The 21,038-nt window shown below is 49.2% G+C and overlaps 1 protein-coding gene across 1 annotated transcript in view; it reads right to left on the bottom strand.

Moving 5' to 3' along the window:
* ALPK3 (alpha kinase 3) overlaps positions 1-20,673 on the bottom strand; it is a 42,252-nt gene extending 21,579 nt beyond the window's left edge. The window contains exons 1-4 of the mRNA XM_036415630.2: positions 20,443-20,673; positions 15,462-15,500; positions 11,793-11,914; positions 391-508 (exon numbers count right to left, since the gene is read on the bottom strand). Of these exons, the coding sequence (XP_036271523.1) occupies positions 391-508; positions 11,793-11,914; positions 15,462-15,500; positions 20,443-20,588 (425 nt within the window). The 5' untranslated portion in view covers positions 20,589-20,673. The remainder of the gene's footprint in view (positions 1-390; positions 509-11,792; positions 11,915-15,461; positions 15,501-20,442) is intronic.
* Positions 20,674-21,038: the final 365 nt, after the last annotated feature.

Raw genomic sequence — 21,038 nt, 5'->3', positions numbered from 1 at the left:
CTGATCAAGATCATGCCGTTCCAGGGGGGGGATTAGACTCGGGGCACAGGAGAGTTCCCTCCAGAAGCAGGTGACCCACACGGCCCCTTGTGAAGGATGACACAGGAGCTTTTCCTGGCCGCAGACCTCATGGAAAATGTTTCCACGGGTCAGGACCTCCTCTTGTTGCACTCAGCCCTCTGGCTGTCACAAACACTCCCACCCTGGCCTTCGGAGATTCCAGACGCTGGCAGGCAGACACAGCTCGCCAGGTGCTTCAACTCGACAACATAACCCCCGCCTCCGGGCTGACAGCCTGCCGGGACGTCTCCGTGCAGCTGTCTCTGCAGCCGAGGGCAGGCCTGGGCCACGGAACCCTCAGCGGAGTCAGAGCAAGCCCTGCTGCCTTACCTGTAGAGCTGCAGTGTGTGGCGTTTGCCCTGGTGCGTGATCTCATATTTTGGCAAGCCACAGTAGCGGTCCAGCTCCGTGTCGTCCTTGTACCAGGTCACCTCTGGCTCTGGGTACCCTAAGAAGGAAACAGGAGATTGGAAGGCCAATTTCAAAAGAGACGAGAGAACAGGATGTCATGGCTCCCCCGAACCACCTGAAGAGACTGGACTGGCACGCTTGCCCCAGGCTTGCTGGCAGAACAGAGCTATCATATGGTTCAGCTTATTTTAGAATCGAGGCCCTGTCAAAGGTGAAAATTGCTCTTCTTCAGCATCGGGAAGGCAAATACAGAGTTGAAACTTCCTAGCTTCCTGGTAAGAAGAGAAGGAGGAAGTTTCTAGAAAGCCTTGGCTGCTGAAACCGGTTTGGCTCAGTGGATAGAGCCTCAGCCTGCGGATTGATGGGTCCCGGGTTCAATTCTGGTTAAGGGCATGTACCTTGGTTGCCGGCACATCCCCAGTAGGGGGTGTGCAAGAGGCAGCTGATCGATGTTGATGTTCTCTCTCATCGATGTTTCTAACTCTCTGTCCCTCTCTCTTCCTTTATGTAAAAAAATCAATAAAATATATTTTTAAAAGAAAGAAAGAAAGAAAGCCTTGGCTGGTAGTAGTAAGCTTCCTTTCTTCAGTGGCCTGTGCCCATCCTCAAGTGTAATGGCGGCTCTGTCCTCAGAAATCTCCCCCAACACCTCAATACCAACACCACTGCCAAGAGCCCTCCTTCTCGCATTCCAGGTTCCTGAGCAATTATTTGATGATCCAGTTCACCCACCCACCAAACCATCCACACCTACCTCCCCTACTGCTGTGAGGCTGGCTGAAGTGTCTTCCCAGCCCCTCCTCTCTGGGGCCTTGCAGCTCTACCCACAAGGAGAGATTCTTACTAATAATTAAAGTCACTTAGCTGACTGGTCCAGTAATGTTCACCCAATCCGCTAATCTAGTCCAAATCACTGACCTAGGATTGGGAGTTAGGACCAAGAGACAGTCTTCCCTTGTTGTCTGGAAATATAACTTCAAAGGGGCACAACCATGCTCTGCCACATGGACTGAGAAGCAGACAAAACTGGTCTGTAGTGAGATGGAAAAATGAATTCAATGTGTAGGATAGAATGAGAGCTCGGAGCCAGAGAGAGAGTCCCAATATCCTTCCAAATATTGGCTCCGTTCCTTGCCTGCGCATGACCACCTTCCAGTCAATTTCACTAAAAAAAACAAAACAAAAACCTGGCTAGCTGAGACCGGTTTGGCTCAGTGGATAGAGCATCAGCCTGCAGACTGAAAGGTCCCGGGTTCAATTCCGGTCAAGGGCATGTACCTTGGTTGTGGGTACATCCCCACTAGGGGTGGTGCAAGAGGCAGCTGATCGATGATTCTCTCTCATCGATGTTTCTAATTCTCTATCCCTCTCTCTTCCTCTCTGTAAAAAATCAATTAAAAATATATTTTTTAAAAAACCTGGCTAGCCTTACCAATGGATTCAGCTAACTGATTATAACTGATTTTCAATATTTATTAGAAAACTAACACTCCTAACGTACATCCCCCTCAAATATATATTATGTGCTGACTGCCAAGTGAGGATTATGAAGACAGAGAAGCTTGACGGACAGGGTATCTGCTCTCAGCAAAACAAGACAAGACAGGTGCTTACACACTGCTCTCCCTTCCCTACTGTCTATGGGTAAATTGCCCAAACTGGATCCCCCTCCTCTTGTCTCATCAGGGACACCTCTCCAACAATTGTTCTGTCAATCAACATCATCTCACACCTCAATTTCTGCAATAACTTCCTCTCTGGTCTCACGACTCCCACCCTGTGTCTCTTCAATCCATTCTCAGCACAGCAACCAGAGGGAGCCTTTTTAAATAAAGTCAGGCCCTAGATGGTTTGGCTCAGTGGAGAGAGCATCAGCATGTGCACTGAAGGGTCCCGGGTTCGATTCCGATCAAGGGCACATTCCCGGGTTGCAGATTTGATCCTCAGAAGGGAGCGTGTAGGAGGCAGCCAATAATTCTCTTTTATCACTAATGTCTCTCTCTCTCTCTCTCTCTCTCTCTCTCTCTCTCTCTCTCTTTCTCTCTCTCTCTCTCTCTTTCTCTCTCTCTCTCTCTGTCTCTCTGAAATCAATAAAAACATATTAAATAAATAAAGTCAGGCCATGATGCTTCTCTGCTTAAAACACCCCAATAGCTCCTATTTCATTAAGGCCTCCTGATCTGGGGTCCATTAGCACACTGACCTCACTCCCACCATTTGGCCTTGTCCAGTGCACTCCAGCCCACGATCCTGCAGGCTCCCTCCTCACACACCACGTGAACATCACACAGCAAATCCTTATCTGTCCTCAGAGAAGCCTCTCCCTATACTTAATCCTCTTACCCTGTTTTATCTTTCTTCACAGAATGCATGGCTACCTGACATATTATACATTATGATCTTGTTAGTTTACGTCCATCCTCTCCAGGGTGCCCATGAAAATATCAGCTGCACGACTTGTTATTCACTGTTGTGTCACCAGTTTCTAGAACAGTGCCAGCTATGGAATCGCTCATTATATATTTATAGATGAATGAATGAAGCAATGCGCTAAGTGTTCAGGGTGCAGAGAAGGGAGCAAGCACTCCTGGCTGGGGAATCAGGAACAGCTTTATGGTAGGAGTGGCTTTTGAACTAGCTTTGAAGGGCGGACCAGAAAATGTGGGCCGCCCACACTGAATCCCACCTCCTCTTCACTTCCCCTTCACAGCACTGTAATGGACTATTTCCTTGGCTGCCTCCCCTCCTTGACTTTGCCCCATGTGGGCAGGAACCATGTCTTCCTTACTGCTACTGGTATATCCCCACCAACTAAGACAGTGTCTGGTACACAGCAGTCACTTCATAAAACCTGCTGGATAACTGAGTATGTGAGTAAGTAAGAGAATGAGCGAACAAACAAATCAGAGGTGACAGGAAGGGCATGCCTGTCAAAGGAGCACAACAGTAGAGTGGAGGTAGGGGGGGCGAGAGCAGAGGGCATCCTGGGAACTGGGTACAGGAGCTGGGAACAAGAGAGGCAGGGCTACAGCCAGGTCGGCCAGGAACAAACTCTGGGCAGCCCTGGCTGTAAAGTGAACCCCATGTTTCCACTGGGAGCTAAAGCCCCTGGTTACATCACTATGCGTATGGCCAGGACCAGGATGGGTGCCCTCACCATCCTGTGGGATGATCTCATCCCTACAAGGGCCCGGCTCAGAGCCTCCCTGCCCCATGACCTGACCTCGGCCTCAGGGCATCTGAGTCCAGCCAGGAGGGAGCGAGGGGGCAGGGATGGGGAGAGAAGGTGGACGCTGATTGAACTCCACAGACTCAAGGCTGGGGCCAAAGCCCCCATGACACCCACTGTGCCTCTTCACAGAGTGGGACCAACCTGACAGCTCAGGGCTCCATGGCAACAATGAGTTTTGGAAACAACTTTAACTGGGAGAAAACATGCCTTGTCCCCTGTATAATATGAACTGTATTCTAAAAGACAAAAGCAGCTGAAACTGGTTTGGCTCAGTGGATAGAGGGTCGGTCTGCGGACTGAAAGGTCCCAGGTTTGATTCCGGTCAAGGGCATGTACACTGGTTGCGGGCACATCCCTAGTGTGTGTGTGGCGGGGGTGGGGAGGGGGTTGTGTGTGCAGGAGGCAGCTGATGGATGTTTCTCTCATCAACGTTTCTAGCTCTCTATCCCTCTCCCTTCCTCTCTGTGGAAAATCAATAAGATATATTTTTAAAAATAAATAAAAATAAAACAGATAAAAGCAGGAGAGATCCTTCATTCCCTGCTGCACACGCGTACATGCCGAAGTATGTGCCCAGAGTGGCACTGGAGCTGTGCCTTCCTTTTTCCTGTCACACCCTGTGACTCTGCCTCACAGCCAGCAGACCTGAGTCTGGGGCCCAGCTTGGAACTGGCCGACTCCTCCCAACCATTCCCAGTTTGGAGACGCTCAGATTCAAGAGTCATGATGAATGTAAATGTCAAGTTTTCAAAGAGCTTTCAAGCACAGAGTTTCGTTTGGCCCTCGGGACAATCCTGGGAAAACAATCGCTAATGTTTACTGATGATTTACTTTGAGTCAAGCACTGAGCGGGACATTTTTCATGTATCATCTCATCTAATCCTCATAAATCCTGTGAAGAATGTTATTAATTCCCAATTTGAGGAAGAGAAACTCAAGGCCTATGAAATGAAGGCTCCTACCCAAATTCATCCAGCTGCTAACTGATCATTCTGCACCAGTAGTCATTATTTAGACTTATGTCTCTAATAAGGTTTCTTTAGCCGAAACCGGTTTAGCTCAGTGGATAGAGTGTCAGCCTGTGGACTGAAAGGTCCCAGATTCGATTCCGGTCAAGGGCATGTACCTTCTTGGTTGAGGGCACATCCGCAGTGGGGGGTGTGCAGGAGGCAGCTGATCGTTGATTCTCTCTTATCGATGTTTCTAACTCTCTGTCCCTCTCTCTTTCTCTGTTAAAAAAAATCTATAAAAAATATATATATATATTTTTTAAAAAGGTTTATTTAGGAACTTGGTTCTGTCTAAAGGCTCAGTCCCTTGATCCATCTGGCCTGCCGCTGGTATTTCCTCTTCCTCCTGCCCTAACATGCGCACACACATTCACACACAAGCCAACATTGAATCTACAACAGTATTGAGGAGAGTGGGGAAGGAGGCCACTCTGCTAGACAGCAATGGGCTAGACAGCCTCAAGGAAGATAGTGGGGGAGATAGGAGGCAGAAGGACCAGTCAGGGACCACAACCCTCCTACGTGGCAACACGGACAGAGAAGAATCTCAGGGTAAACATTTCCTCTCTGAGCCTCCAAAGGGCATCCCTCACAGCTCAGCCCACATGGAGCCAGCACAGCCGCCTCTCCCTCACCTGGACTAGGTCTGACACACCAGGAAAGCGTCACCTGCTCCTGGCAGGGGCTGACTCATCACAGCCTCGTACAGAAAGTGCTACCAGCAGGGTGGAGGGAGAGAGGCAACTGTAATTACTGTCTCCATGGAAACGAGCCAGGATTACCATGCCAGTCACACACACAGACCTATCTCAGCCATCCACCCATCCACCACCACCCACCTTTCCGATATGTGGAGAGCCAATATTTTTAACTGAATTTACTGAGGTGACAGAGATTAATAAAATTATATAGGACTTGGGTATACAATTCTATAATGTATCATCTGTATATTGTAGTGTGTGTTCGCTACCCCAAGTCAACTTTCCTTCCATCACCATGTACCCTTTACCCACTTCTCTCTCTCCTCTTGGAAAGCTGATTTCTAACCCTGTTTCTTTTGTTCTCTGATCATTCTGCATCACCCTTCCCCCTCTCCTACAGTCTGTATTTTCTCTTTTCTCATTGCTAATTGGAAATGGCTTAGTTACAGTTTTACTATGGTGATCACAGAGAATTCTTGCCTAATCTGCTGCATAAAACCCAGGAAACCCGAGAGAGTTTGTATGTGTGGAGGTGAGGAAGGGGGAGAAGGAGTTAGGTACAACAATGGACGCGGGTATGGAGGGTAGAGATACAAAACGCTGGAAATCTTACAACCTTGTTGACAGTGTAGATCTTAGCACGGTAGGGGCTCCTGCACAGAAAACCCTAGCCCATCATGGGTATCATGGCAACTGAAGGGAGACAAGTTTGCCCCTTCGGGTTGGGCTTGAAGCAGGGAAAAGCTTACTCCCTTGATGACATTGGAAGTGTTCAATAAGATGTCCTATATGTCAGACTCATGTTGGGATCTCTACGTTGCTCTCAGAGTCCATGGCTACAAAGGACAGAAGGACAAAGGGAGAGAAGGGAAAGCCAGCCCTGAGGCCTGCACCTCTCAAGTGGCCAGAGGCCCCCACATAGGTGCTGTTGCCAAGGCACCGAAGCTGCAGCTGAAATCAATGTATAGGCAACATGGAAAGTGGAAAAGATGGGGATATTGTTCATTCCAAAGTTATTGGGCAAATATATACTGAGCACCTTTTTGTGCCTGCTCCCAAGAGGCACAATGTGTCAGGTGTGTGCTCTAACCTCACAGATCTCACAGTCTTGTTGGAGAGAGAGATGTATAAACAGACTGTGCCACTGAAGAGAGAGCAAGAGCTCTAAATGCAAATACTAAAGATGACCCCCTGGAGATGAGCCATTTGAGCTGGGCCTTAAAAGATGAGAAGGAATTTGCCAGGCAAAGAAGTAGTAGGCTTTTAGGTAAAAAGGCCAAATAAGCAGACCATCTATTTTTCACTCTCTCCCCCAAACCACTAAGACCACACTAAAGAGATTTTTTCTTAAAGATACAAAACCACAGGTAAGGGAGAACAGGCAAGGAGAGCAATAGGAGCAACAGCGCTGAAAACTGGAAAGCAGATGGACAAGGATAAACTGCTTAGCAGACCCAAAACTGCCTGACCCTACCCCAGCATGTGGAAAACTGACAAACACCCTTCCTACACTAAAACCCCAAAGGGCAAAAGAACTGGCCACAGGTGCCTTTAAGACTGGGGCTAGAGCCGAGACCAGTTTGGCTCAGTGGATAGAGCGTCGGCATGTGGATTGAAAGGTCCCAGGTTCGATTCCGGTCAAGGGCAATGTACTTTGGTTACAGGCACATCCCCAGTAGGGAGTGTGCAGGAGGCAGCTGATCGATGATTCTCTCTCATCCATGTTTCTAACTATCTCTCTCCCTTCCTCTCTGTAAAAAGAAAATCAATAAAATATATTAAAAACAAAAGACTGGGGCTAGAGGAGGAGCTGGAAAGGTAAAAAGTTATTTGAAAAACAATCAGCTCTCTGGGTCTCTTTATCCACTCTGTACAGCTCCTTCCCCACCAGGGCCAAAGGTGAGATTTATAACTAGAAAGATAAAATTTAGCCCTGAGGATAAGCCATGGAGGGCATGACTATTGTGTGGAAAATGGAAAAAATGTAATAACCATACATATAAAATAAATGCTTTATACAGAAAGCCCACTCAACCCTTTAATCTGTGTGTTTCCCATAAAACCTTACCCTCTAGACAAGATACTGGAGATTACACACTGGTCCGAGAGAAAAGAACTAAAGACAGTGGCGGTTCCCAACAGTGGCCCCCAAATCACCCTACAGAGAAGACCCAAGTTTTCAGGCCCCTCCTACTTGCTAAGAACTTCCAATCAGCTTTTTAGTCTCCCACTCTTAATCTTACCAGCCAGTCATCTCCTAGATATCTAAAGAAAGCCTGTAAATAGATGATTATGGACCAAAACAAATTTTTACAAAGCCAACTGGAAGAAACACAAGCTATACATGGAGAAGGAAACTCTTAGGAAAGTATCATTAGTAGTCTCAGAGAATAAAGAGAAGACATTACATTCATGAAAAGAACAGGATGCTATAGAAAAAAATTTAAGCCCTGGACAGCTGAAATGGTTAGTGATTAGAATGAAGGCCTGAGCACTGAAGGATCCTGGGTTCGATTCCCGGTCAAGGGCACATATCTGATTTGTGGGTTCACTCCCTGCCACCAGTTGGAGCCCATACATGAAACAACCAGTCAATATATCTCTCTCATACTGATGTTTCTCTCTTTCTCTTTCTCTCTCTCTCTTTCTTTCTCTCTCTTCTTTCCTCCCTCCCTTCTACTTTCTCTAAAAAAGCAATGGAAAAAATATCCTCCTGTGAAGATTAACAAAACAAAACAACAACAAAAGAATTTACAAAGATATTTTAGAAATTTAAAAATTTTAGAAGAGTTGAAAGGTAACACTGAGGAAATGTCCCAGAAAGTAGAGCAGAAAGATAACCAGATGGAAAGGAAAAAAAGGACCAGAAAAGAAGAGAATGAGTCCTTGGGAGCCGATATCCACATGACAGGAGGAAGAATCAACATCAAAATAATCTCAGGTTTCTCGGAACTAAAGGCATTCAGCTTCCAGGTTGAAAGTGCCCAAGCATGCCCCAGGATGAAAAGAGACCCATATCAAGATACATCATTATGAAATAGTAGAACATTCTTACAAGCTTCCATAGGGGGGTAGGTATGAGGGGGAAAATTTTCTCATGCAAAGAATTAGGAACCAAACTCTCCTCTTGCTCCAAAGAGCAACATTAGAAGCAAGAAGGCAATGGAACAATCTCATCAAAATTCTAAAGGGAAGTTATTTTCAATTTCAACTTCTATACCCAGCCAAACTCTCTATAGAGAGTAAAGTAGCTAAAAAAGACATTTTCGGACATAAGTTGTCTAACATCTACTTCCCAAATATTCCTCCTAGGAATCTACCAAAACAAAAATGTAAAGAAAGAAAAACCTGGAATACAAAACACAGGAAATCCATTACATGAGAAAAATAAAGGGAATCTACAGGATGACAGTGAAGTGAGAACCTAGGATGTCAGTCATGTACTAGACACAGAATGCAACTAAATCACATTGGTGCAAAATGAATCACAGGAAAGACAGGTTGAGATCTGGTCATCACAATGCCTCCTGCCATTGTACCATCTTTAGGACCTGCTGAAACTATTGAAGGATGTTATTCAATAAAGCCATACAATAAACAAAACAAAAAAAAAAAAGGGAAGATGTGAGACCCAGGAAACTGAGTCAACCCAGGAGAAAGGAAAAGGGAAGACCGAGGAGAATAGCTATGGACCAGGCCTAACAGGCCACCAGTGGATAAGACCTAAGAGGCCACCAGTTCAGCCAGAAGAATAGAGATGTGCAAGAGAGACGTCTCCAAGGAAGTAAGTGACAGAGTACTGAGGGCAATGACTTAGCAGGAAATTGTATTAAGAGGCTATTAGGGCCCCGCTGGGTTGCTCAGTTGGTTGGAGCATTGTCCCACACACTGGACAGTTGCCGGTTCAATTTCCAGACAGGACACATACCTAGGTTATGGGTTCAATCCCCAGGTGGGGCACATGCGAGAGGCAACTGATCCACATCAATGTCTGTCTGTCTGTTTTTCTCTCTATATATAGATGGAAAATATATGCAAAAGCCTAGAGTTGTGAGAGAGCCACATTTAACAGTTAGTGCCACAGTAAGGTAGGAGAAGCAGGCATAAGCAAACAGCATCAGAAGCTGCAGAGCAAAGGCTGTATCTCTCTTTACCAGCTGTGTAGGCTCTGGCAAATCACCTAAACTATTCTAGTTTCCTTCTGTGTAGAATAATAGCACTTACTTCACTGGGTTTTGTAAGAATTCAATGACGATGGAAACAAATGTTGTAAAATATGTTATGCTGTGCAAAGGTAAGGGAAGCAGGCACATCTCTGTGTCCCCTGGAGTAGATAGCGTTCTCAAACTGGAGCTCAGAGGGTTCTGGGTAAGGGTGAGAACTGCCCAGGGGAACCCAATGCCAGAGAAGTGGTTTAGCTGGCTGGAGCAGACAAGTCCCCCAGAATCAGGACATATCACAGCTGGAAACCACCAATGCCTTTGATATAAAATATGTGTTTGTCTTATACAAAAGAAGGCTCTCTTATCCTTTGAGAAAGCATAGAGGGACCTGGAGATTACTATGCTAAGTGAAATAAGCCAGTCAGAAAAAGACAAGTATCACATGATCGCACACATATGTGCAACCTAATGAACAAAATAAACTGCTGGACAAAATAGATCCAGAGACATAGAAGGAAATAAAACATCTGAAAAACGTTTCTTGCTGTTCTTGTACTAACAGCAATTTCTGACTTTGGGGAATACTAAATCCCAACCAACGGTTTCTAGAGGAAACTGCCATGCCAAAACAGACTATAGAATCTCAGAGGGAGGACAAAGGTTGGTGGGAAAAGGTCAGCCAAAGAACTTGTATGCATATGGGCATAACCCACGGACACAGACAATAGGGGGAGAAAGGCCAGGGGTGGGAAGTGGGGACAGGCTATAATGGGCCAATGGGAGAAAAAAAATGGGACATGTGTAATACTTTCAACAATAAAAATTTAAAAAAATTAAATAATAGCCGAAACCGGTTTGGCTCAATGGATAGAGCGTTGGCTTGGGGACTTGAAGAGTCCCGGGTTCGATTCCGGTCAAGGGCATGTACCTTGGTTGTGGGCATATCCCCAGTAGGGGGTGTGCAAGAGGCAGCTGGTTGATGACTCAATCTCATCGATGTTTCTAACTCTGTATCTCTCTCCCTTCCTCTCTGTACAAAATCAATAAAATATATTTTTAAAAATTAAATAATAATAATAAAATATGTGCTTGTGGAGGGAACCTTGACCTAGAACCCTTGAATTGCTGGCTGCACACCTGGGAGGGGTAGGCATCTATTGGTGAGTCCTGCAGGACCTGAAGTGGGTCAGGTTGGTACAGTGGGAGACTCTGTTGAGAGGTTTGAGGGAGGTGCAATGCCTGGTCCAGCTTTCTAGTACTCTCACTCCTCTACCCTCCCCTTCTAAGGAACATCACTTTGCTTCCTATTTTACCAACCTGTGGCTTCAGATTCTACCAGGGAGCTCAGTGAAATGCAAATAATAATGGCCTTCTGTTCTAACACTTATATGGTACTTACTGTACGCCTGATACTATTCCAAATGCTTTGCAGGTATTGATGCATTTCATTTCATAATAACACTATAAAGTTCATATTATTATCATTCCCCACTTTGCAGATGAGGCACTAAGAGGTTATGTAACCTACTCAGTATCACATGACTGAAAAAGGGGAAAGCCAGCATTCCAAGCCAGACAGTCTGCCTCCAAGGTTTGCAGTCAGAATCATTGTACAATAGTCTGTAGGCTTGGGACTCCCAAGCTTCAAACTACTCATCTGTAAAGAAGGGATTTGGGGGAGAGATGGTTTCAAAAACTTCTTTCAACTGAATTGCCTTTTTCCTTAGAACTAAGATTCATCAGTCGCGTATGTATATGCTTGAAGGTGAGGAACCTTCATTGAAGATGGGTTTTGAAGAAGGGCAGAGTGGCCGGGACCGGTTTGGCTCAGTGGATAGAGCGTCGGCCTGCGGACTGAAGGGTCCCGGGTTCGATTCCGGGCAAGGGCATGTACCTTGGTTGCGGGCACATCCCCGGTGGAGGGTGTGCAAGAGGCAGCTGATCGTTGATTCTCTCTCATCGATGTTTCTAACTCTCTATCCCTCTCTCTTCCACTCTGTGAAAAATTAATAAAATATATTTTTAAAAAAAGGGCAGTGTGTATATATGGCTCCAGAATGGGAGGTGAAAGGGACCCCAGCCGACATAGGGTGATTAAACTGGAGAGAAAAACTAAGAAGACAAATGTCAATGTGCATAATTCTGTGCGTACGGCCAATCCCCCTCCACGTCCATCCCCCAGCCCCTTGGCACTGCCTGTGGATGGTCGCGTTACCTGTGATGATGCAGGTGAACCTGACGTCGCTGTCCTTGGACACAGCTTGGGACTTGAGTGTGGTCTCGAACACTGGCTGGGTCTCCTCTGTGAGCTGAGCAATGATGGAGCAGAAGGTGCTCCTAGGAAAGGCAAAGGACTATTCAGAGCAGCCTCCCCACAATATGCCACAGCCTGGTGTAGCCCGAGGCGGCTTAGGTCTTACCATTCCCATATGTCATCCTGGGGCCATGGCCGGCACTTAACTAAGTCTCTTCAAGGAAGCCTAGGCCTCTTCCTCAGATGGGGACAGCCGAGGTACCAGGGCTAAAGGGAATCCTGACCCAGACCCATTATAATATAATAGGAAGCCTTCTGACCACAGGCCAGACTCCTGAGCATGCCAGCCACCAGCCTGGCGTCCCACCCCATCCTTACTAGGGGCCTTGCTTCACCCTCCACCTTTCGCCTCCATGAAAGCTCGTGCATGTATAGACCCAGCCTCAGAGAGGGAAATCTCAGCGTAGCAGATCCTCCGTTCATGCCAGAGAGGGAAAAGCTGGCCAACTCTCAGGGAAACATGGGTCCTAGGAGCTCAGGAGCCTATTCTAAAGCTTGGGATTGGCGGGGGGGGGGGCGCCTGCATTTGCAAGCACAGACCCATAGCAGACAAAGAATAAGCCAGCCAATGCCAGGGGTCTGGACCAGTGGTCCGGGAACTCGTTAGTCAACAGAGCCAAATATCAACAGTAAAGACGACTGAAATTTCTTTGGAGAGCCAAATTTTTTTAAACTTAAACTTCTTCTAACGCCACTTCTTCAAAAGAGACTCGCCCAGGCTGTGGTATTTTGTGGAAGAGCCACACTCAAGGGGCCAAAGAGCCGCATGTGGCTCGTGAGCCGCAGTTTGCCGACCACTGGTCTAGATCCAAGTTCCTAGGGGTATTGAAAGAGAGACTTACATGGATTCTGACCCTAAACAGAGCTATGGGCCTGTGGTGGGAAGCCAGCCATGGCCCCCTGCTCCATCCCTGGAAACCACATGCTCAAGTGAACACATGGCTGGCAGCTCCAAGACCAACCAGCAGGACTGCCAAACTGCAAACAGGACTTTTAGTTCCCTGTGGCAGTCCAACTCGTAGAATCCAGAGGCATTTGTGGGCTCATTGAGTCCAGCGCAGACTCACCAACACTGCTCAGCATTTACAGTCTTCTCCTTCCTGGGCACAGGAAGCAAACCACCATGCCAGACCTTTTCATGGGCCAGCAGAGACTCAGTGCGTCCCTAGGCGTGAAGCGTAACCACATAGCCAGGTGGTATGGAACACAAGCTGTGCCCAGCCTTTCTCCCCCTCCAATTCACACACCCCATTGTGAGCAGCGGTGAGGACCGTGAGGGGTAAAGTGAAGAGAAGCGGTAAGCACTGTGATGAAAAAGACAAATCATTCAAAGCTGCCTTTCTCTGCGCCTCAGAGGAGGGGGTGGTCGCCCACAGGCAGTGGGTGTGTCTCCCCATGATCTGTCCTACCAGGAGCAGGCAGGGTGAGAGTCTGTGGGAACAAGCAAACAAGAACTACAACCCTATACCTTTCACATTCAATTTCTCATTTCCGCAGAGATCATTCTGGACTTGAGTTTGAGGAGAAAGGAAGCATCCCAAGAGGAGTATCTAAAATCAAGCAAGACTTCTAAACTGATGGGTGCAGCCATGGCGTCTCTACAGGAATTCAGATGCCCAGACTTTCGGGGAGAACAGGAGTCCTCCCCCACAAAGACTGACCTCTAATAACTGAACACTTGAGGTCTCAGTTAGACACTCCCTGCAACATTCTCACCTGCAACTCCTCTGTCCCGTAAGTGTCTTTTTCTTTCCCTTTATTCCATTCAAAAACAGAGGGTCCATCAAGACCTAGCCTGTCAACTCCCCGACACTCAGGAAATATAACATCGGAAAACATTTCTTGCTGTTCTTGTACTAACAGCAATTTCTGACTTTGGGGAATACTAAATCCCAGCCAACGGTTTCTGGAGGAAAGTGCCATGCCAAAAGCAATCATATTTCTATGATTTTGCAACTAATTCAAAACATTCCTAATTATGTCCTCCCTGCTCAGTTTGAATCCTATCTTACTCATGAACATGAGCCTGGATGTAATATTCAGCTTAGGCTCTTCGGATGAAGCTCCTTGAGCAAGATTAAGAAAACAATTTCAACTATTGAGTAAGAAAGAAAACATGGGAGTCAAGCTTCAAGAAAATTTGCAGAGACAAGCACTCAAGCTAGATACTCAACAACAGGTAGTCATTTTGTGTTATTACTTTTTGTGAAGGGGAGAAAAACACATCTCCCCAAACTTTTCACACTAGGTCCTAGGCTATGTTATATATAAAATATATATATATATATATATATGTTTAAATTGGAAAATCATGGGAACTGCTGGAGGGCATGCCTGGATGAGGCCCTCCAGGGGAGTGGGTCCGGATGCATGTCAGGGGACAGTAACTGCAGACACTGTCATGTGCCACTGAAGGTCACATGCTTTCTGACCGCATCTTCCTAACCACTCTGACATGGGATGGAGTCAGTGTGCTTCCAGGAAGTCCACACACCTGAAACTGGTCTTTTCCCACCCTGACACCTGTAAGTCCTTCCAACTCTGTGACTTTGTACGGCAATCACAGCCTAACCTTGTGTTCTCTAGAGCAGCAGCCACCAATCTTTCGGACCTCACAAACCACTAGTGGTCCTCAGACCACCAGTTGGTGACCGCTGTTCCAGAGAACCAGAATCAGTGTTTTATATAATATTCAAAGGATGTCCTCCCCATCAAAGGAAACCTATTGTACATGGTAGGTACCAATCACCTCTGTAGTCATTATTAGCTTTTCAGACCAGTGAGCTACTTAGAAATCCTTCTCTGTTTAAAGAAATTATAGCAAACTCCCTCAATCTACCAGTCTGGGATGAGGTCCAAGTGGTGGGAATATCCAGGGAATGCTCCCAACTGATTATAATAGTCAGGGGTAAGGAGCTGTTCCCAGCTCAGGAGGCAGTCATTCAATGGGCAAACCCCATCTATGGCCTGCTCAGGCCCTGCTCTGGCTCTGCAGAAGATTCAGAGAACAAGCTAATGCAGGAATACACTAACCTGGTGCCCCCTGACCTCACAGAGTTCATAGTCTGCATGCATATAGAGGAGCCAAAGGAATGGAAAATTCAGAATGAGAGGTGGCAGGGGGACTTAAGTGACTGAAGAAAAAAAAAATGTAAGGCAATAGCCATGGTTAGAAGATAGATATGAGGTGTCAAACCTAGGTGTGTGGTTATACAATAAAAGCCATGAAAGCCTAGGATGAAGAAGTGGGTCACATGACTAGTGCTCCCTGTTCTGGTTCCATGATGCCTCTTCCAAGTGCACAGAGATGTAGTGCAGGCATCTCAGAACCCATGCCTACTTCTGGGTCCCTGCGCCCCTTTCAAATGATCCATGCAAGTGTCATATGTGGCCCCTGTGAAACCCATGCTCACGCGAGAATCTCTCACATCCTCCACCACCCACCCTCCAGCCCTCCCCTCATGCCATGCAGCCTGATTAGCAGTGCATAAGCAGTCACCCAAGGGCCCCTCAGTGTCCATACCCGAGAGAAAAAGGCAGTCAGAGAAATGTAATGCAAAGTGCATTTACCTTCCAGAGCTGGGGAGAGACAACCGGCTGCTTGATAAGCTAAGCAAAAACAGCAAATGGAATCATTAGGCCAAAAAAGCAAGGAGGGGGGGAGGCGAGATCAACAGTCTGCAAAGTATTAACCAGCCATTACCTACGGCCCAGAGGCCTTTCTATTAAAAGGGACCAGCTGTTTTAGCTGGCCTGTTCCGGTTAGCAAGTGGCCTCACCACCAGACACCAGTCTCTCTGAAACCAAGAGCGCACTAAATGCAGCAGAGTCCGGGGAGATGGTTAGGCAGAAGGGAAGCCCATGAGGGCTGCGCTTTGAGAAAGTGTCCCAGGCACTTCAGTCACTGTCCCTGAGAAAAGGCTTAGAGCTGCCTGGCACGGTTCTCCGCCCGCAGCATAGCATCCTCGGGGCAGCTCCTGCTTCAACCCTCAGCCTTTATTTTATTTGATTTTTTATTTAATTTTTTTACAGAGAGGAAGGGAGAGGGATAGAGTTAGAAACATGGATGAGAGAGAAACATCCATCAGCTGCCTCCTGCACACCCCCTCCTGGGGATGTGCCCGCAACCAAGGTACATGCCCTTGATCGGAATTGAACCTGGGACTTTTCAGTCCGCAGGCCGACGCTCTAGCCACTGAGCCACACCGGTTTCGGCAACCCTCAGCCTTTTGAGGGAAAAGAACCCCCATTCCAAGAAACCCCCTCATAGGCTGGGAAGGATTCAGGGGGCTTGGAGAACACCCATTAATGTGTTAAAGTTCAGTTAAAGAGGCCACACGAGGCAAATCAGCCGGGACAGTGATGAGGAAATAAACAAAGCAGTTAATTCAGCAGGAACCAGGAGGCGCCCAGTTCAGTCAGACCAGCACAAGGGCCGTTATGCCTAGAGCCTTGGTCATCCATCTGCCACCGGGCAGCTGAGAGTGGGCACTAGCTAGGGGCTGTGAGGAGGACCCACCTGGGGCTGCCAAATAGTGGAGATCCAGGCCACTAGACATGAGCCAACTTTTAGCTCTCCCTCCTCCTTCCTGACACAAATATCTCCAGTGAAGTCTAGGACCACCACCTCCCACAGCTCTTCGGGAGACCTCGGGGGCCACCCCATCCACACTCACTCCTTGCCGCTGTCCCTACCATGGGAACAGCTCTCCCTTCATTGTCAGCAGCCCCGCCTGCTCAACGGCACTCGAGGTGTACATCTTTCACCACAAGAAAGCTCCTCTGGCAGCCTCTCTTTCTTTTTCTTTCTTTATTTATTTTTTAATATATTTTTATTTTTTTACAGAGAGGAAGAAAGAGAGATAGAGAGCTAGAAACGCCAATGAGAGAGAAACATCGACCAGCTGCCTCTTGCACACCCCCTACTGGTGATGTGCCCACAACCCAGGTACATGCCCTTGACCGGAATCGAACCTGGGACCTTTCAGTCCGCAGACCGACGCTCTACCACTGAGCCAAAAACGGTTTCGGCCAGCCCCTCTCTTTCTACCCAAAATGCCAAACTCGTCCTCTCTATCCAAAAAACCTGGCTTCCACTCCAGTGGGTTTGTGGGTACCACCAGCACTCACCCAAACTCAGGAATTCTAATCCAGGCCATTCTGGACTCCTCTCTCCCCTTCAACCACCAAGTTCAGTCAATCAACACTTCTTGGCCCTTCTTTCTCCCTTTCTGTCTATTATACTCCAGCTATTGTGTTCTGACCTAGACCCTCATGGCTCTATAGCTGATGACCACCCCTCCTCTGAAAAATAAAAATAAAAAGCTACAGTCCCCCCATCATATATTATATTGAGTCTCTACTCCTTGGCTGGGCATTTAGGCCCCTCCCTGATCTGCTCACACTCCCACTACAGCCATGGTTCTCTGATTTCCAACACTTAGTCAGGTTCTACTGTAACCAGGCCTGTTCCTAACTGGCATGACATGTCCATTACTGGACTCCTTTTGTCTAAGGTGACCAGACGTCTGCTTTTGGCGGGACAGTCGATTTTTAACAATTTGTTCCATGTCCCACGGCGTTTTTTAAAAATTCCAAAAGATTTAAAAGATTCTTTCCAAAAATCAGGACTGTCCCGCCAAAAGCGGGACGTCTGGTCACCTTACTTTTGTCCTCCATGTTTGCAAAGCCCTTCTTCTTTCCTTCTGTTCAACTAAATCCTGCCCACCCAGCCTTCAAACCCAGATCTTTTTGTGGTTTCTACAGCCCCTAGCACAGTGCTAGGCATACATACGGTGGGTATTCAACAACTGTTGAATGGAATAAAGAAACAGGAGAAGGGAAGGGGAGGGGAGGAAAGAAGGGAAGTGCATCTTTCAAACAGGAAAGGTCCTGCCTCCTAGAAGGAACTGCTGCTCCAGAAAAGATGGGAAGGAGAAAGCAAGAATGCAGCTGTCTTTGTTCAGAGCTTTAAAAAATCCTCTCGAGACAGCGTGGGAGGAATCTCCCATGGTTCCGAGGCACTGGCCAACTCCATCATTTCCTGACCATGAACTTCCTTTGCCTTTCTCCTCAGAATCGAGTAAGATTTCTCCTTTGTTGGGTCTGGATTTCTTCCCTGAGAAGTAGAGGGAGAGAATCATCTAAATTACCGAGAAAAAAATGACAGGTTCAACAGCTTCCACCTGCAAGTGGGTGAGGCACTCAGCTGGGAGAGGGACCCTCCCCGGTTCTCACTCCAGGGCTGGTTGGGAGTTTCTGCTCCCTCACCCCATTGTCCTGCTTTCTCTGGGGCCCACCCATAGATGTCCACCAGATCAGGAGGAATCCTGGGCGATGGAGGCACCTGTCTTCAGAAGGTGGAAAAATGACTATTCCCTGCTGACCCTCAGGGCTCTCACAGGCAGGGAACTCCTCGTTTACTGGCTCTGATGGGTCAGAATCAGAGATGTCAAGCATTGGGGCAGAAAGGCCTCAAGGAGCTCTTAATGTCACTTTAACTGTAAAGAATGGAAACTCAGGGCTCAGGAAGGAATTGTCTCTTAATAAAAATAGAATCGGGCCTGGAGAGAACCAGGCCTGGCCATGGAAACTGGAGGCCTCCCATCCTTCTGGCTTTCAGATATTTGGGGCCATAAAGGGCCCTTGGAAAGTCCTGATCTGAAAGCCCTAGACAACGCTAAGCAAAGCAGGTGTTACGAAGTCATCTGTAGCAAACATCACAGGTCCTGCTGCTCCTCTGAGCTCACTTGGCTGGACCAGGGCCTCCAAGAAATGAGGGGGCAAGGACTTCTGGGACTTCTGAGTGTCCCTCAGAAATGAGGCAGCTGTAATTGCATCCATCTCACTAGAGTGTCTTAACCTCCCCTAGCCTAACCTGCCGATAGGCTGGACTCCCTAGAAGGCTGGGCCTACAGTTTGGTGGGACTGTTTATATGTTGGATCTCTGACCCCAGGGGACATTAGAAATACCCTTGAGCTGACTATGGACTAGAAACCTCTCCAGGGCCAGGGGCTGTGGGAACGGGAGGTTCAAGACCTGAGCCAAGACTCCTGCTCGGCCGGGCAGCTGGATAGTGAGCATGATGTCCACTCTCTAGCCTTTTCCCTAACAACCCAGACCCCTGCCCCCGCCCCCCATACTGCCTGGTTTTGAAACCACCTTTTCCCCCCCTCTCCCTCCCTCCAATGCTTCTGTCTCCAAGAAAGACCCTGCTTCTCTCTCCTACTTGTTCCACGGGTATTGACAAAGGCCAGACATGGGAGGCCAAGCTCAGATAGGTCACTGTGACAAGTGTGAGACAAGTGTGAGGTGTCCACAAGGCTTCCCCACGGGCTGGAATGCCAGTGTTTTTGGTAGAGCGAGGGGGCATTCTTTCCTCGCAGCCAGGGGCCGTGTCCAGTCTGACTCAGTCCCTAACACAAGCCCTCGGCCCTGCCCCAGACATGTGATACCATTTGACGAGTTTTATGCAGAAACAGGTTCCGGTTACATTTGAACTTTTCCAACTCCAAGGTCACCAGAACGCAGCCAATTCACGAGGAAGTGCCTGGGACTTTTTCCTAAATGTCCTTGGTGCCCTGTTTTGGTGCCGTTTCGAGAACTGAGAACAAAGAGAGAGATGTCCGGGCAGCTTCCCCCGAGCTGGCTGCTTTCTGCACGACCACAAAGCCCAGGTTCTGGGGCCAACCTTCGCCATTCCCTCTGGAAAATATGCTCCGGGGTGGGAGGGAAACTGAGCTGCCCGGATGGGGTCAGGAAGGGTCATCTCCATGGCAATGCACGTGTCCCTGTGTGTCTGCGTGCCTCCTGAGTGCCTGCCTGCTCCTCCATTGCCTGTGTCTCTCTAGACCTGGGGTGATGACACAGATCCTAAAACAAAGCACCCCACACCTCTGGGACTCCCCGAAAGGAGTCAAGGGCACATCAGTTCGGCCCCTCCCTTAGCTTCCCGCTCCCCAAAACTGGGCAGGGCAATCTTCAGACAGGGCCAGCCAGCATCCCAGCTCACCCCCTCACCTCACCACCCTACTCCCTCCCACCCCAACACAAAGATCCCGGGGAGACTTTGCAGAATCCTGGGCCCATAGGAAGAACCTCACTGGCTTTGGTTTATTTCCATCCGGTGACCCCCCAGCTAAGAGCCCCCACTCCCGACCTCCCACCTGGTGTCTGCTCCCCTCCCTCCAGCCCGAGGAATTTCAGGCTCTCGCTCGGGCTTCCTTATCTCTCCCTGTGGAATCCGAGGCCCAGGCAGGAGCAGCCAGTGTGGGGCGCGGGGGGCCACCCACAGGGCGGGAGTCAGGCCAGGGGCCATAAGCACGCCTTGGGGGCCCCTGTGAAATCGCCCCAAGAAAGCCCTGTCTTCTCTGGAGCCTCGAGTGGCGTGAGGCCTGAGGCCTCCCGGGCTGTGAGGGGCCGGGAGGAGCCTGAGGGGACCTGAAGGCCACGGAGGCCTGGCCCCCTGTTCCCAGGCGCTTAGGCCTCCTCAGTGCCCCCCATTTTACCCTTCCCGCCCCGCCCGCCCTGACCCCACAGGGCGCCGCTCACCTGGTCTCCGGCCGCACCCCCAGCAGGTAACTGCGGCTGGTGGGGCTGGGCGTCCACACGGGGCCGTCGTCCTCGCGCTCGCCCCGGGCCCAGGCCCGGCCGCCGCCCGCGCCCCAGGCCCGGCTGGGGGCCCTCCGGGAGCCCATGCTGCTGCCCCGCCGCCGCCGCCGCCGCCGCCGCCGCCGCCCGCCTGGCCCCGCGCGCCCTCCGGCCCAGCGCCGCCGCCCGATCCGCCCGCGGCTGACGCGCGCCCCTATTTATAGCCCCGGCGGCCGTCACCTGCCGCTGTCCCTCCCCCGGCGGGCCCGGCCGGAGGGGCCACTGCGGCTGCTCCGTCGGCGACGCGTCCGACGTCCCCTGCGGGGTCGTCCGGCGTCGGGGCAGGGGCGCGCCCTGGAGGACCCGACGGCTGCTCCGTGGGCGACGCGTCTGGCGTCCACCGCGGGGTCGCCCGGCGTCAGGGCAGGGGCGCGCTCTATTGACCCCAGCGGCTGCTCCCTCAGCGGCTGCTCGAGCACCTCCGCGACTCCCGACGTCCACCGCGGGGTCTCAGGGCGTCAAGGGCAGGGGCACGCTCCAGAGACCACGGCGGCTGC

The sequence above is a fragment of the Pipistrellus kuhlii genome, unplaced genomic scaffold, assembly GCF_014108245.1.
Source record: "Pipistrellus kuhlii isolate mPipKuh1 unplaced genomic scaffold, mPipKuh1.p scaffold_m20_p_50, whole genome shotgun sequence".
Classification (NCBI taxonomy): Eukaryota; Metazoa; Chordata; class Mammalia; order Chiroptera; family Vespertilionidae; genus Pipistrellus; species Pipistrellus kuhlii.
Note: the sequence above shows the minus strand (reverse complement) of the source record. Positions and strands in the feature narration are given on the sequence as shown.